The sequence below is a fragment of the Hippichthys cyanospilos genome, chromosome 5 (assembly GCF_059441005.1).
Source record: "Hippichthys cyanospilos isolate Australia breed blue-spotted pipefish chromosome 5, RoL_Hcya_1.0, whole genome shotgun sequence".
In the NCBI taxonomy this organism is placed as follows: domain Eukaryota; kingdom Metazoa; phylum Chordata; class Actinopteri; order Syngnathiformes; family Syngnathidae; genus Hippichthys; species Hippichthys cyanospilos.
In genome coordinates, this window is record NC_142373.1 from 6,363,718 (window position 1) to 6,378,458 (window position 14,741).

The following is a 14,741-nucleotide window of genomic DNA, read 5'->3' on the forward strand; positions in this document are numbered from 1 at the left end:
AAAAATGAGTAACATAATCTACTGTACAGTTAAATTAAGTAACATATACAAAGGAAAAATGACATTTACCTTTGGGGCGACGTGACTTGAGCTGGGTGGAGGCGGAGGGGAGCAGAGACCAACCCGCAGAATTTATTTATTTATTTTCTTAAACGGGAACTTTTCTCAAACTAGAACATATCACCGGCGATTTCCTTCTCTCTAATCCATAATAGAAGAAGCCTCTCCATTTTGAAAGTCTTGCCCTTAGAAGATTTCCGAGCGTTTACGGCCATACTCACTAGCAAGGTTAACTATGCGTGCGCCTCCTTCGTATTTTTTTTATTATCTCCTGCTTCGTTTCTATTGTCATCATCCTCTTACTTCTTCCTTTACCACCACTAGCAATTTTAGCAGATAAAGATTTTAACAGATAAAGTTTGCAAAGTCTTCACAACACAACGACCAGCTGTGCCATCAAGCTAGATCCATGTTTTTAATCGCTGAGTGCCGCGGCATGCCGCGGCCTCTTGCCGCGGCACAGCGGCACAGATATTGTCAGTTGTGCCGCGGGAAATTATCCCCCAGGTCCGCTGTCTAAATTTGCGACATTGACTGTGCCGCGGACAGCACCCTCAAGGCTTTAAATGTGATGCGGTGATCAAAAGGTTGGGAAACACTGAGCTAGATGAAGGCGTTCGGCCAAGCATATCGGCATTTCTGTGATTGACTTGACGCCGGCCAATAGTATATCCGCATCTCCGTGAGTGAGACCGGAACTGTGACCTTAATCGACCAATAGCATATCGGCATCTCCGTGAGTGTCACAGCTGTGACATTGTAAGAGCAATAGCGTTCAGCGTGACCGCGACAATCGTGAACAATTAATTTCGTTGATGCAGCAAAGCGAAAATAATTGTGCGAACATAATGACCGACGGCATGTCGGATTGTTCGTAAAATGAAAGGTTTGTGCGTAAGTGGGGGACAAAAAACGCCGCGGTCAACGCTCGTAAGTCGAAAAGTTCGTAAGAGGGGGAGTTCGTAAACCCACTGTTTATGTTATAGCGTCCCTGGCTTACGTTTTTTTTCATGTTGCATCGTGGAATACTGAGTTTTTTTATCCCCTCTTCATGGAATGTTCCCGCTTTTGTGACAAAAACAATTGTCATTACCCCAGGGGCTTGACTGTATTTGTGTTACTTTGTCTCTATCTGCAGGCGTTTTTAGGTAGCTGCACTTATTTTCTGTCAATGCCTCCATGCAACGCGCCACTGCAATGCTGGTCTACTATTGCTCGGCGTCTCCTCACGGAGATGGTGGTCTGCTATTGGTTGGCCGCACCTGTTTCAAAATGGGGGACCGGTAGTTTTATATACCTTTGAGTGGTGCTTGTTATGCCCATATTCCCTAGTAAGGGTAGTATAGGCTAGGCGAGCTTCGTATTGCTTAAATTCCCCAATTCAATTCATTGTAATTTTGTACAGTGTACAAAAATTGAAAAAGCACAACAATGTTAACACTATTGTGAAAAAATTGAAAATGATAATTGGTCTTTACTGTAACGACCAGTTAGAGGACTTGTTAACTGAACATGGTGTCAGAGTTATCAATAATGAGAAACTGGAGAAAAGCCAAAACTCTGAGACAGACACGATTATTAGCAAAAGAGGGAGAGAGCACCAGGGTCTTCCGGTGTTCTGGGGCTCTCCTCTTCGTTTTATTAAAAAGATTACAAAGAAGGTGGTTAGAAATTTCAAAATAATACCATATAAGGAATTGTTTATGTCTGTAGTGTGATAGTGTATGTGTACAAGTGTGTGTGTGTGTGTGTCTATGAGAGTAAGTGGGTTAATAGGTGTGCAAGCAATGTGTTTTTGTATGACAACATATATACAATTATTCCATCACATGGCATCCATGATAAATTTCATTCTGGCTTCAGACTAAGCCATAGCACTGAAACTCCCCTTCTTAGAATTTTGAACGACCTTTTATTCGGGGGCTTGTTCCTCCTCTACAGTCCTCTTTTACTGTTTTGCAGATGATATACAAATCTATCTGCCCATAAGAACCTCCATCCAGGGCTTGATGCAGTCTTTATTTGACTACTTGAGCGACCTTAAAGCCTGGATGAAAGCCAATTTTGTCAACCTCAATGACAGCAAAACAGAAGTCGTGACTTATGGCCAGGTCACCCCAAGCTCCATCACCAACATCCTGGGTCCCCTGAGGACTAAAACATGTGCAACCGCTCGAAACCTTGGTGTCCTACTGGACAGAGATTTCAAATTCGAGAAACACATCAGCTCTGTTGTTAAAAAACAGTTTCTTCCAGCTGACAGGGTGATTCCACCACGTCCGCTGCACTCCGCTCCATTGCGTTGCATCGTGCCGTAGCACAACGTACCCATGTTAATGAATGAGAGCGATTCCACCACAACCGCCACTCCACCACGGTACGCCACAGTCCGCCATGGTCCGACAATTTTACGCAAGACTTGAAAAATCTGGTCCACCGCGCACACCACTGCGTCAATTCCACAGTTCAGCAAGCACCAAACAGGAAAAAGAAAGTGGTCTACATCCGGAGAGATGTTTTTTGCACAGCATTAATGGCTTCACCGTGAATGGGACCCGTGTCGAGTCGCCTTCGGAGCCCCGAGAAGCCCTTTTTAGGCTTATGCAACGACGTGTTCCAAGCCAACTTAACACAAATGACTGTGTTGATGATCGCTGTGCATGCGTAGTTTGACTTCCCAAGGAATGTTAGGAATGTGTGAACCTGCGTGGCGCATCGCGACATATCACAGACGCAAGAAGTGGGCGCGGGTAAGCGTCCATCATTGCGGTTGCGCAATGGAGCAGAGCGCGGCGGACATGGTGGAATCGCTTGTTGAGGCTCCTTGCTAAATCAACCAGTCCTCAATCAGCCGGCTTCAGCTGGTTCAGAACGCAGCTGCTTGTCTCCTTACTGATACCAAGAAACTTTCATACATCACTCCAGTATTGGCCTCTTTGCACTGGCTACCCATTCCTTTCAGAATAAATTTTTAAATACTACTGATCACTTTCAAAGCCCAAAATGGCCTGATGTGAAGGGAATCATATATTAGGTTGTTATCATTATGTGCTTATTTCTGTCATGGTCTCTGCTCTTGGTGTCCCGCTGCAGGCTTTTTGGTCATTGCAGAGAAACTAGGAACAATCCTGGGAGGGCGGCGTCACCAGCTGCGCACCTGTCTCGTATCAGTAATCCTGAGACTACTTAAGCGCAGCCGGCACAGTCAGACGCCGTCGGATTATTGCTTCACATTCCTCGTTGTTTCCTAGTTCCTTGTTCCACTCGAGTACCTTTTCGGCTAGTCTGCACGATACGTTTTTGATTCTGTGGTTTTCTCCTCCAAGTAACGCCACGCGTACGTTTTTCATTGTTGCGTTTTTTGACTCCCGACGACGTCTTACGGCTGATCCGCCCTCCCCGTGAGTAGCTGGTTCAAGTTGCCCCATTCCATATATATCTTTTATTTATGTTCTCTGTTGTTCCTTTGGAGCTGTGCAAGTTCTACTGTGCTTTTCATTGGTTACTTTCGGGCTCACCCTTGTTTTTCTCATCGTGTGTTACGTGCTCTTTTTGTTATTAAACAATTTAAATTCCAACCTTTCAGTCCAGTCTGATTTGGGCTCCACTTTACTCATGAGCATCCTCGCCCCGTAACAATTTCTTGCCTAGAATAGTGTGCATTGTTATCCATTTATGCAATCCTAGTTCATTTTGACCCTGTCCTTAGATAGAGCAACCTCCAGCTCCTAACGGACATCATGGGAACAGTGATAAACGCTACGTTTGTTTCAGTGTTGAGAACTCCACCCATAGGTCCAAACGCAACACTGACAAACCACCAGTCCCAATCACCAGACAAACTTCAGTCTATTTTTGATGCGATTGGCATGCCTTGGAGCATTCCTGACAAAGACAAATTGATTGACAAAGCAAATGCAGCCGGTTCGCATTTGCCATATTTGGTGCTCTATTTCCAGTGACTGTGTATAAACACACCAATTCTTTCAATGATGTCAATCACAAAGTATACTCGTCGACTGATATCACGGAGGCACCTTCTACGCACACAGCCTCACAACTACATGCTACTTCACTTATGACTATTCAAAGCAGACAGGCACTTGACATGACTTTGGCAGAAAAGGGTGGTGTGTGCAAGCTTTTGCCATCAGGTGAATGTTGCGCATTTATTCCTTTACACACTTTACACTGTCTAATGGCTCGTTGTCTGATACACTGACACTGCTCAGGGAGTGCAGACTGAGGACTCTAAGTATGGAGGGAGTTGAAGCTCAACCCCTTCCTGCAGTGGTTGCAGGACTTCTTTGGCAATTAGAAGGGCGTGGCTGTAGCCATTGCTTCGGTCATCATCTGCATTCTCTTGCTTTCATGTCTCTGCATAACCTTCGGTGTGCCCTTGTGTAAGATCTGCGCCACCAAAATCATGGATGCTGTTGGGGTTAGCAGCGCAAGTGACCGTGGCCATGACTGACTATCAACCTGTTGACTCTGACCCCGACTGACAACGACTCAACTTCTATGTAAACCATTTATGATGCACCTACGGAAAAGGTTTCAGACGTAGGATGCTGATGTCCCATGGTTTGCAATATGTATATACATGTATTGGACCAAAAAGAGTTTTAGCTTTATCTTTTTCTTTTTTCTCTTGTAACAAGCGCTTGCTTGGGAAGGGTTTCTACCTTTTTCCCACTGGGTTTTTGGGTAGTTTTCTTCCCACTCAAGTAATAGCTTTCGACATCGTTTGATGTGTTTTAATAATAATAATCAGGGGGGATATGTGAAGGGAATCATATATTAGGTTGTTATCATTATGTGCTTATTTCTTGCCTAGAATAGTGTGCATTTTTATCCATTTATGCAATCCTAGTTCATTTTGACCCTGTTCTTAGATAGAGCTGTTGACGCACGAAAATGTGAGCCGGGACCTTGGCCCAGCTGTCGGTGGCGCCCGGCTGGCTCTTTTGTTGTGTTTTGTAATCTGTTATGCTTTTGCTCAATAAAAGCCAGGAGGAGCGGCTGGGCAGTCAAATTAGCGTTGGAAAACCCACGAGTTCATTTGCCCAAGCTTTTTCCCTATGCCTGGCATAGAAAAGTCCATTTTGGCTGGTCTGAGTTACTCTTTTTGCTGCTTAGCAGCTAGGCTTGTCCTAGTCTTCTTTTAGAGATTTCTCTGACACCTGACCCCCCCTTACTTAGCTGAACTCCTGCACCATCATACTCCCTTACGAGCCCTTCGGTCTGCTGACCAGCTGCTGCTAGCTCCGCCTAAGACTAGGCTAAAGACTTGTGGCGACGGAGCCTTTGCAGCGGCCACCACAAGGCTCTGGAATAGTCTGCCCCTGTCCATGAGAGCTGCCCAGACCCTTGTTGCTTTTAAATCACTTTTAAAAACTTACTTATTCTCACTTTCTTTTAATTTTCCTTGATAGCTGACATCCCTGAAGTGGTGTTGTTTGTGTCCTAGCCTGTCTGTGTTTTATCATGTGGTTTTATGTTTCTATTTTCTTTTTAAATGTGCTTCATAAATAGACTTCACTTGACTTGTGAAGGGGTCTTTGCCAACTGACAGCAAATCATGTATGTATACTTGGAAAATGGCACAAGATGTTTCTTGGTTGCTGACATGTCAATCATTTTCAGAACCTGCTGGTAAATTTGCATTTCACTAACATCAACATCAAGCAGGCAAGCAGAAAATAAGTGTTGGAAGATCTGGTCATCATTGGATACATTACGTATTCTGAACAAATCTCTCTCAAACTAATCTTCCTCCTACTGCACACATAAACATATTTTTCTTTTCACTTCATATTCTGCACTACATTAATAGCACCATTGTCTCTGTTTGTTGTTTATTGCTATTTATTGCCATTAATTTATTGCTCAATTATGGATTGTAGTCTGCTGCTCGGAGATGCGAAGAGAGTAAGGATTTCATTGTATGGTACAACTATAATATGACAATAAATCTCTTGAATCTTGAAAAGAGCACAACTTTCTTGATGAGCAAATGCTGTCTTATTAAAATTATTTCAACTCTTACCATTATTCAGTTACTTAACAAACTTTGAAAATATTTCAATGTGTTGATAATGTGGGTACTGTTTTTCTTCAGCATTTTTTTCACAAATTATGTTCACAGCTTTCTTCCTCAGTTCTTTGTACACACAGTAGCGTGTTAAACTGCCCCTAAATAAACATTATTATTCATTTCGATACAATTGTAATATTCACTTTGTTACAAAGCAAGACTGAAGATTTATGTTAAATCTTGGTAATAAAGCCAGAACTTTGCTATATTTTGTTAAAATGCAAATAAAAGGCAATTATCATGAGAATGGTCATGTTTACTACTGTTAAATCAAGAACATGTTTAGGATGGACGATGTGGAGGATGGAGGGCGAGTCAGGAGGACGTCCTGAATGCCCGAAGAGGTGAGGCTGGTGAGGCAAGTCAGGAGGGCATCCAGGACGCCAGACGAGGTGCGCCCGGCTAGGCGAGTCAGGAGGGTGTCCATAACGCCAGAGGATGAGTGCACGGCCAGGCGAGTCAGGAGGGTGTCCTGAATGCCAGACGAGGGGAGCTCGGCCGGCCGAGTAATGAGGGTGTTCGGAACGCCCAATGAGGTGAGCCAGATGTGGGATTCGGGCGGGCTTGCGGCCCCGGCATCGCTGCAAACTAGCTGATGTTGTCGCCCTCAGGCGACTGATAGGCAAAGACTAAGGAGGCAGCCACTGGGGACCGGAATAAGGGGACTCAGAAGATGCTGGCTGGGAACCGGAGGGCGGAGACTCTGAAGACGCCAGCTGGACGCCAGCAGGCGGCGACTCGGGAGGCACCGGCCGGATGCCAACAGGAAACGGCCACTGGGGGCATATCACAGACAGTGGTGAGTTCTGGAGACTGACCTGGGATGAAGGCAATCGTTGGTGGCCGACTGGCTGCTGTGGCACAGGCTTGGAAGACTGCGGCGCAGGCTTGGAAGACTGCGGCAGCACCATGCCAGTTGGCTCGGAAGACTGCAGCAGCAACATGGCTGTCACCTCGGGAGACTGCGGCAGCGCTATGGATGTTGGCTCGGTAGACTGCGGCAGCGCCATGGCTATCTGCTCAGGAGAAAGCAACAGCGCCATGGCAGGCGGCTCGGAAGGCTTCGACTGGAGCGCCGTGGCAGGTGGCTCGAAAGACTGCAGCTGCAGCGCCGTGGGTGGCGACTTGGAAACCAGCTGCAGGGGCATAACCTCTGTGGGTGACTGGAGTGGCTTGACTGGAGACTTGGAAGGCGGCTGCAATGGCTCGACTTGGAGCTCTGAGACTGACGTGGGACTCGGAGGGCTTATGCAGCGGCTGGACGTGGGACTCTGAATGGTGCAGCCACTTCTTGGCCTGAGACTCAGGGACCGACTGCAGTGGCGCGACAAATAACTCAAAAAACAGTGGCAGTGACTGAGGGCTTGGAAGGCAGCAGCGCCAGAGCTAAGGTCTGCAAGAACGGCTGCAGCAGGAGGGCATTTGCAGCGGCTCGGCGGGCATCTGCAGCGGCTCTGCCTGAACTGGGGACTCGGCAGGCGTGCGCCGTACCTGGACCGCCGACTCAGAAGATGGGTGCCAACTAACTGGGAGTAGCAAGGATCAGGGCGCAGCGTCCGGGACATCCAGCTGTGGGGACGCGGCATAATGAGCTGGGTGGGATAAACAAATTTAGAACCGTAACTAGAAAGAAACTTAACAAAAGGTTGACAATCCTCTAAATCCGAATAATCTGAATCTAACATGTAGTGAGGGGGGCGTAGAGGTGACTGAGGGTGCTCAGAAGGAAATGCGGGTGGTGAATAATCATCGAAGTTAGAGAAATCAGAATCACAAAAATAGTGGGATATCAAAAGTCAAGTAGCAACAGAACTTCAGAGAGCATCAGCCAACGGTGAGCACACAGGTGTAACTGCAACTAACAGTGTCGACACATAAATGAAGTGATCCATTTAATATATGCCCTATAGCAGTGATCCACAACACCCGGTCCGTGGACCGGTACCGGTCCGTGGATCAAGTGGCGTGGGCTGCACCTGAAATAATGTTTTGGAGATGATTTAGTTAAATGGTATGCACATTCCAAACGCGAACGAGGCGAAAAAGCGGGGCGTTTTGTATTGTAGTCAATGGAGTTCGGGTGACTGGGCACGAATGCACATCGGGCACGCGATGGAAGCGAATGGAGCAACGTGAATGGCCGCACGCGCGGTCACGAGAAGCGAAATTTCGCCTTTCAGTGAGTTTTTTTTTTTTCACTTTTTCTGCGTTTCGCGTCGCCACAGCCAATCAACTTTGGGAACATTCAACGGCTCGCGGCAGGAATTAATCATGGCGGCCACTTTGCGTTCACCGGGAGCGATCCAACACGGCCAGCTGAGCTTTCAATACAAAACAGAGCCAAGCAAGAGCTCTCACCTGGCTTGTAGAAAGGCGGAAGCGAGAACTTGGGACAACTGATATGTGCAGCGTTTGCTTCACTTAACAGCTGTTGAACCGTAGTTACTGTGCTAAGCTAACAATAGCGCAGCATTGTCAGCACAATATTTAGCACAGACGTTGAAACTTGTATTTTTTGGCTGGTGAGTATTGCCACAAAGAATAAAGGTGCTGTCGGTGAAAATATTGGCTCTGTCACATCCCAGAAAAGTGAAAGTTCTCAGCAATGCTCTTCTTTCCGGATCTACCATAAAGTGCACAGCAAGCTCCGTCCACTCCCCTCCTGCGACCAAAAAGTGGACAAAAAGTACAACAGTGACAGAAAGCCCCGCGAATGAGCGTAGCGATTCGGTGAATGATTCGGTATTCGGTGGGCACGTAGCATAACAGTTCATACGTTTGTGATGAGGTTTTTAGGGCAGCCAGCCCCTCCCACCCCCTCCAGTCCACAATATAAATCAATATAAATCTGAGGCGTAGTGAGAGGGATGATGTGGTTTCTAGAGCAGCCTGCACCCCCCATACAAAAGTATGAACTGTTAAACCAAATCATCTCCAAAACATTATTTCGGGTACAGCCCACACGGCCCAGTACCTGTTGGTCCTCGGACCGGTGGTTGGGGACCACTGCCCTATAGCATACACAGCCGTATGACATGTAACTAGGTATGGACATAAAGGATGTTACCATAGACAGCTTGGACTGGTTTGGATGGATGGATGAATAAATTTGATAAATACAGCAATTTAAGTTGCTCAAGAACAGAGAAATTCATATGATTTATCCAAAAAAACAAATCTGGTTGGCTTTATTTACAATTTTTTTAAGAATCAGAATCAGGAATCGTTATATGTTATCGATAATGAGAGACCAAAATAAAGGCAAAGAACTTGAGTCAAAACAATAATTTGCAAAAGACGCAAGGAGCAACACAACATTGTTCTTGGGCTTTCCTCTTTATTTCAAATAAGGCAGTTAAATGTTTCAAAATAATACAATATAAGGAAGTGGTTGTATATGCGTGTCTAGATGTGTCAAAATGTGTTCAAGCAATGTGTTTTTATATAACTTATATTCGATTACCAGAATTCCCCAACCATAAGACCCAAATATATGGATGTGTCTTATAAATTGTGACGTTTACATGCTCTGAAAAATAACCTGTGTCGCCCAGTAATGCTTACATGCTTGAGGGGTCCAGTCACTGAAGTCCTCAGTTTGAAATGCAAGGTCCAACACTGATTTATGGTAATAGGGCCAGTTGGCTGTTAGCAGTAAATCATTCACTTCCTGAAACTGTTCCTAAGGCTCTCTCTAAGGCACACTACGCTGCTATGAGCGTTACCTGCTGTCTAATTGTGTAGCTTCTGCCGCAAGAAGCAGCTGAGTGTAAATGTGCTTTATTTATATAGCTCTTTACAACCACCTAGAGGTGGACCAAAGTGCTTCACAGTAAAACATACAGAATAACACATCCAATTTAAGACACAGAATATGCAATAAAAAACATAGAACAAAAGATTTAAAAAAGTGACTCACCACACTACTGAATATTAAAAGCCGTCCTGAATAAATGTGTTTTCAGTCTTGATCTGAAGAGGCCCAGGTCCGATAAAATGCGCAAATTAAGTGGGAGTTTATTGCAGAGTCTGGGAGCAGCCACCGAGAGGGAACGGTCACCCCAGTGCTTGTATTTGGACCTGGGCACTTCCTACAACAGTTGGTTGGATGACCTCAAAACCCAAGCATGTTCCCGCACAGTTAAATGCTCAGATAAATACGGTGGGGCAAGGCCATTAAGAGCTTTAAAAATGAACAATAAAAGTTTAAACTCAACTCTAAAATGAACAAGAAGCCAATGGAGGGAATAAAGGACTGGGGTTATGTGCTCTCTTCAAGTGTGCCTTGTGTGTCTTTTTCAATTGCACGACCACTCACCCAAAACACGTCTCACTCACTATAACGAAAATAAAATAAAGAACTTACGGGTATGAACACAAATAAAAAGAAATGACAAAGATGAGATTTTTTTTCTGCTTTGCTACAGTTTTTACATCGTCGCCAAAATGTTGAATCTTCTTCACAGTAATATAAAATACCAAAATTTGGCCCTAAATTTAATGGTGCATACACAGATGTGTCCTATATTTGGAAAGTTACAGTATTCCATCAGTTATGAACTGGAATTGAACTTTGAAAAAAAAAAAAAGACAGGACCTGAACCTGTACTTTGATCAGCTCCGGAGCACATGACACAGTCAATAAAGCATTAAGCATTACCAAAAAATTCCCATTATTGGCTCCTTAAAGGAAGATTATGCACATGTGTCTTACATAAAACTACTGGAATACTCTATTCTCTTTTCCTGGATATGTAACAGTGACTAAACTCCAAAATGTATTTACCATATATACATAAAAAATAAATAAATCAATAAAATAAAACTGTTATAACCAAATCTGCCAACATTACACGTAGGGTAACAAATAAAATCACATTGTTTTTCAAATCTATTATTTGTGTTATATTAAACCTCTCAAGAGTCAGACAGAGTCATTTGCCAAACAGAGAGAGGATTATGTCTGGAACATGGTCTGCCGCCAAAAACCAGTAGCAGGTTCGGCAAATGCTGTGATATATCTTCACCTTCTTCTTGATGAAACTCCTCCTCTGTGCAGCTCCAGTGCTTATTAAATGCTTTATTTTCAAATGTTAGGCTGCTTATACCCCTGTACACATTTTTTTCTATTAAGAAATTTTTTTTCAGTTCTGTTGAATTTTTGAGGTGACATTTCTCCGAAGTGAATGTTTGCAGCTCTATAGCACTGTCTGATCCCAGAAATTTGAGTGGTGCAGGAAAACATTTACTTTTGAAAGGCCTACATTTATCATTTTGCAGCTTTGGGTGGGTTTCTGAGCAGATGCTGGTGGTGTCGGCTGCGTACTTGGGACCCAGACCAATACAACAGTGGTGAATCTTATCAGGAGAGCTTCATCCTGGCAATGTATTCATTTGCCACCATGAATTACTGGAGAAATTATACCTCCATAACCAGTTCTTTGGATAGTTCAGGCTTTCTCCTCCTCCAAAAATGAGCATGTTGTCGTGGTAGGCAACAGCTGAGTGACCAATTAATTTTGAGGGTCCAGACCTAGGGAAAATACAATTAGATAGTGACAGGGTATAAGAAATATTTATTGGGGTGGAGTTATGTTTATGATACCACCATGCAATCATTAGATTAATGTGAGACATACTCTACAGTATAGAGTATACTGTATATAATTACACAAGTGGACATCTGAGGGGAAAAAAAACAGTGGTCACTCAAATTACGTAGAGTATAAGATAAGCCTATATTATCATTTCACCTGCAGTACAATAAAATGAAATTTGGACAATCCTGTTACATTTTGATTACATTTTTTACACACACACACACACACACACACACACACACACACACACAGTGGGCCCCCGTGTTACGAGATCAATCTGTTCCGTGGTTGGGCTTGTAAGGTGAATTCACAGTATGGCGGGAATCCAAACCTATATTAAATCGCTAATGTGTTGAGAACCCCAGGTAAAAACATCATAACTGTACATACATATTAAATATTGGTACCAAAATAGCATAGTAAGTGCTACGTATATATAACATACATGTATACAATCAGAAAATATAATAAAAAAGTATAGAAAGGATTTATTTAACTTTGAGTGGCGCTTGTTATGCCCATACACCCGAGTAAGGGTAGCCTAGGCGAGGCTAGCTTCGTATTTCTTGATTATCTCCAGCTTCGTTTCCATATAACTCATCTTCTTACTTCTCTCTAACATCACTGGTAATCTTGGGAACCATGGCTAACCCATTCAACTTTGAATTGAGCAGTAAAATGCACTAAAGATACGGTTTTGTAACCACTCTGCTATTTTGAAACAAGTGAGGCCGCCCAAGAGCAGACCAGCATCTCCGTGAGGAGATGCCGACCAATAAAAGATCAGCATTGTAATGAAACGTTGCATGGAAGCAGTTTGACAGCAATAGTAATTAAGTGCAAATACCTAAAACTATATATATATATATATATATATATATATATATATATATATATATATATATATATATAAATATATATATATATATATTCACATATATATATATATATTCACATATATACATACATACATATATATTATATATATATATATTCACATATATACATACATATATATATATATATATATATATATATATATATATATATATATGTATGTATGTATATATATATATATATTCACATATATATATACATATATACATATATATTCACATATATATATATATATATATTCAAATATATATATATATATATATATATATATATATATATATATATATATATATATATATATATATATATATATATATATATAGACTCTTTCACGTCTATCACAGCCACTCAGGGTGAACCCGCTCTCGTCTGTGAAAAGTACAGGGCACCAGTGGCGGACTTGCCAATTCTGGTGTTCTTGAGCAAATGCCAGTCGAGCTCCACGGTGCTGGGTCGTGAGCACAAGGCCCACTATAGGACATCGGGCCCACAGGCCACCTTCATGAAGTCAGTTCCTGATTGTTTGGGTAGAGATATTCACACCAGTGGCCCTCTGGAGGTCATTCTGTAGGGCACGAGCAGTGCTCAGCCTGTTCCTCCTTGCACAAAGAAGCAGGTATCGGTCCTGCTGAGGGGTTGAGAACCTTCTACGGCCATTTCCAGCTCTCAAAGAATAACCACCAGTCTCCTGAAATCTCCTCCATGTTCTGGAGATTGTGCTGGGAGACATGTTAAACCTCCTTGCTGCAGCACGTGTTGATGTGCCATTCTGGAGAAGTTGGACAACCTGTGCAACTTCTGTAGGGTTAAGGAATCGCCTCATACTACCAGTAGAGATAATTACGCAAGCCAAAATCAGCACAAAAAAACAGCCAAAAAAGATCAAGATGGAGAAACTTCAAATGACCCCCACATGTAAAACCAGTCCTGTTTTGAGAGTTTTCTAATTGTTGCCACTGAACTGCACCTGTTGTTGATTCCATGAACACCAACGAACACAAACACATCTGAAATTGATTAACCAGGCACTCATCTGCTTCACCAACCAGAAAATTATCAGACAGGTTTAATTCAATTCATGCCAGGCCCAATAAAAAACGTGTTCCCTTAATTTTTGTGAGCAGTGTAAACAGTAATCCCCCACTGTATCGCGGTTCACCTTTCACGAGTTCGCTGCTTCACAATTTTTTACAGCGTGGATATTTTTACAGCGCATTGTGCTCTGGTTTTTCAATTGTCGATTTATTACAAAAGGCAAGAGGAAAAGCTTGCTTTCGTCTCTCCTGTGTCTCTACTGTAACTGCCATGTGCGAATGTGCTAGTAAGCATATTGATTGACAGCTTGGTCTCTGGGAGCCAATCATGTGACTCGTAGGCATGCTGAGAGAAAACGCACACACTATGTAGACACACAGACAGCAACGAAGAAATGCGTAGCTTTGGAAATCTGACTTTTACCTTGATTTCTTTAGTAATAAATTGAAATTTGTGTGTTGTTAAGTGTATTGTTATGATATAAGAGGCTTCACTTTAATTCGATGTCCGGGCATATCCGTTTATAAAAATCTTCTTGCTCAGAAAAAGAATCAATCAGGATTCAGAGTACAATGCGCTGTAAAAAAAATATCCTCACTGTAAAAAAATCTGTCAAGCAGCGAACCGGTGAAAGATGAACCGCGATACAGCGAGGGATTACTGTATAATGATGATGATGGTGATGCCTTACATTTATATAGCACCTTTCGTCACACCCAAGGCACTTTACAAAGAACAGCACAATCACACAGTAACCAGTGGTGGTAAACTACATTGTGTAGCCACAGCTGCCCTAGGGCAGACTGACAAGAGGCGAGGCTGCCATACAGCGCCATGCCCCTCTGATCAGCCACTGGAGGCAAGGTGGGTAAAATGTCTTGCCCAAGGACACAACGACACATAACTCTGACAAAGCTGGGATCAAACTGCCAGTCCTTCGAATACTGGACAGCCCCCTCAACTCCCTGACTGACCTATGATGTTAGTTTAAGGTAGTTGCTGTCGAATTGTCCCAATACTAGCTTAGCTACTCACTTGAAAAAAAAAATTGT

At 43.2% G+C, this 14,741-nt stretch overlaps 1 protein-coding gene across 2 annotated transcripts in view; it reads right to left on the reverse strand.

Annotated features, from left to right (window-relative positions):
- Positions 1-1,716: 1,716 nt before the first annotated feature.
- The window catches only part of LOC148423268 (kelch domain-containing protein 3-like), a 59,400-nt gene continuing 46,375 nt past the window's right edge, over positions 1,717-14,741 (reverse strand). The window contains exons 8-9 of one of the 2 annotated variants that reach the window (XM_088414627.1): positions 7,111-7,726; positions 1,717-6,933 (exon numbers count right to left, since the gene is read on the reverse strand). In XM_088414627.1, coding sequence (XP_088270753.1) covers positions 6,787-6,933; positions 7,111-7,726 — 763 coding nt within the window. In that variant the 3' untranslated portion in view covers positions 1,717-6,786. Of the gene's footprint in view, positions 7,727-14,741 lie in introns of both variants that reach the window. The other variant, XM_088414625.1, reaches the window with a different exon arrangement.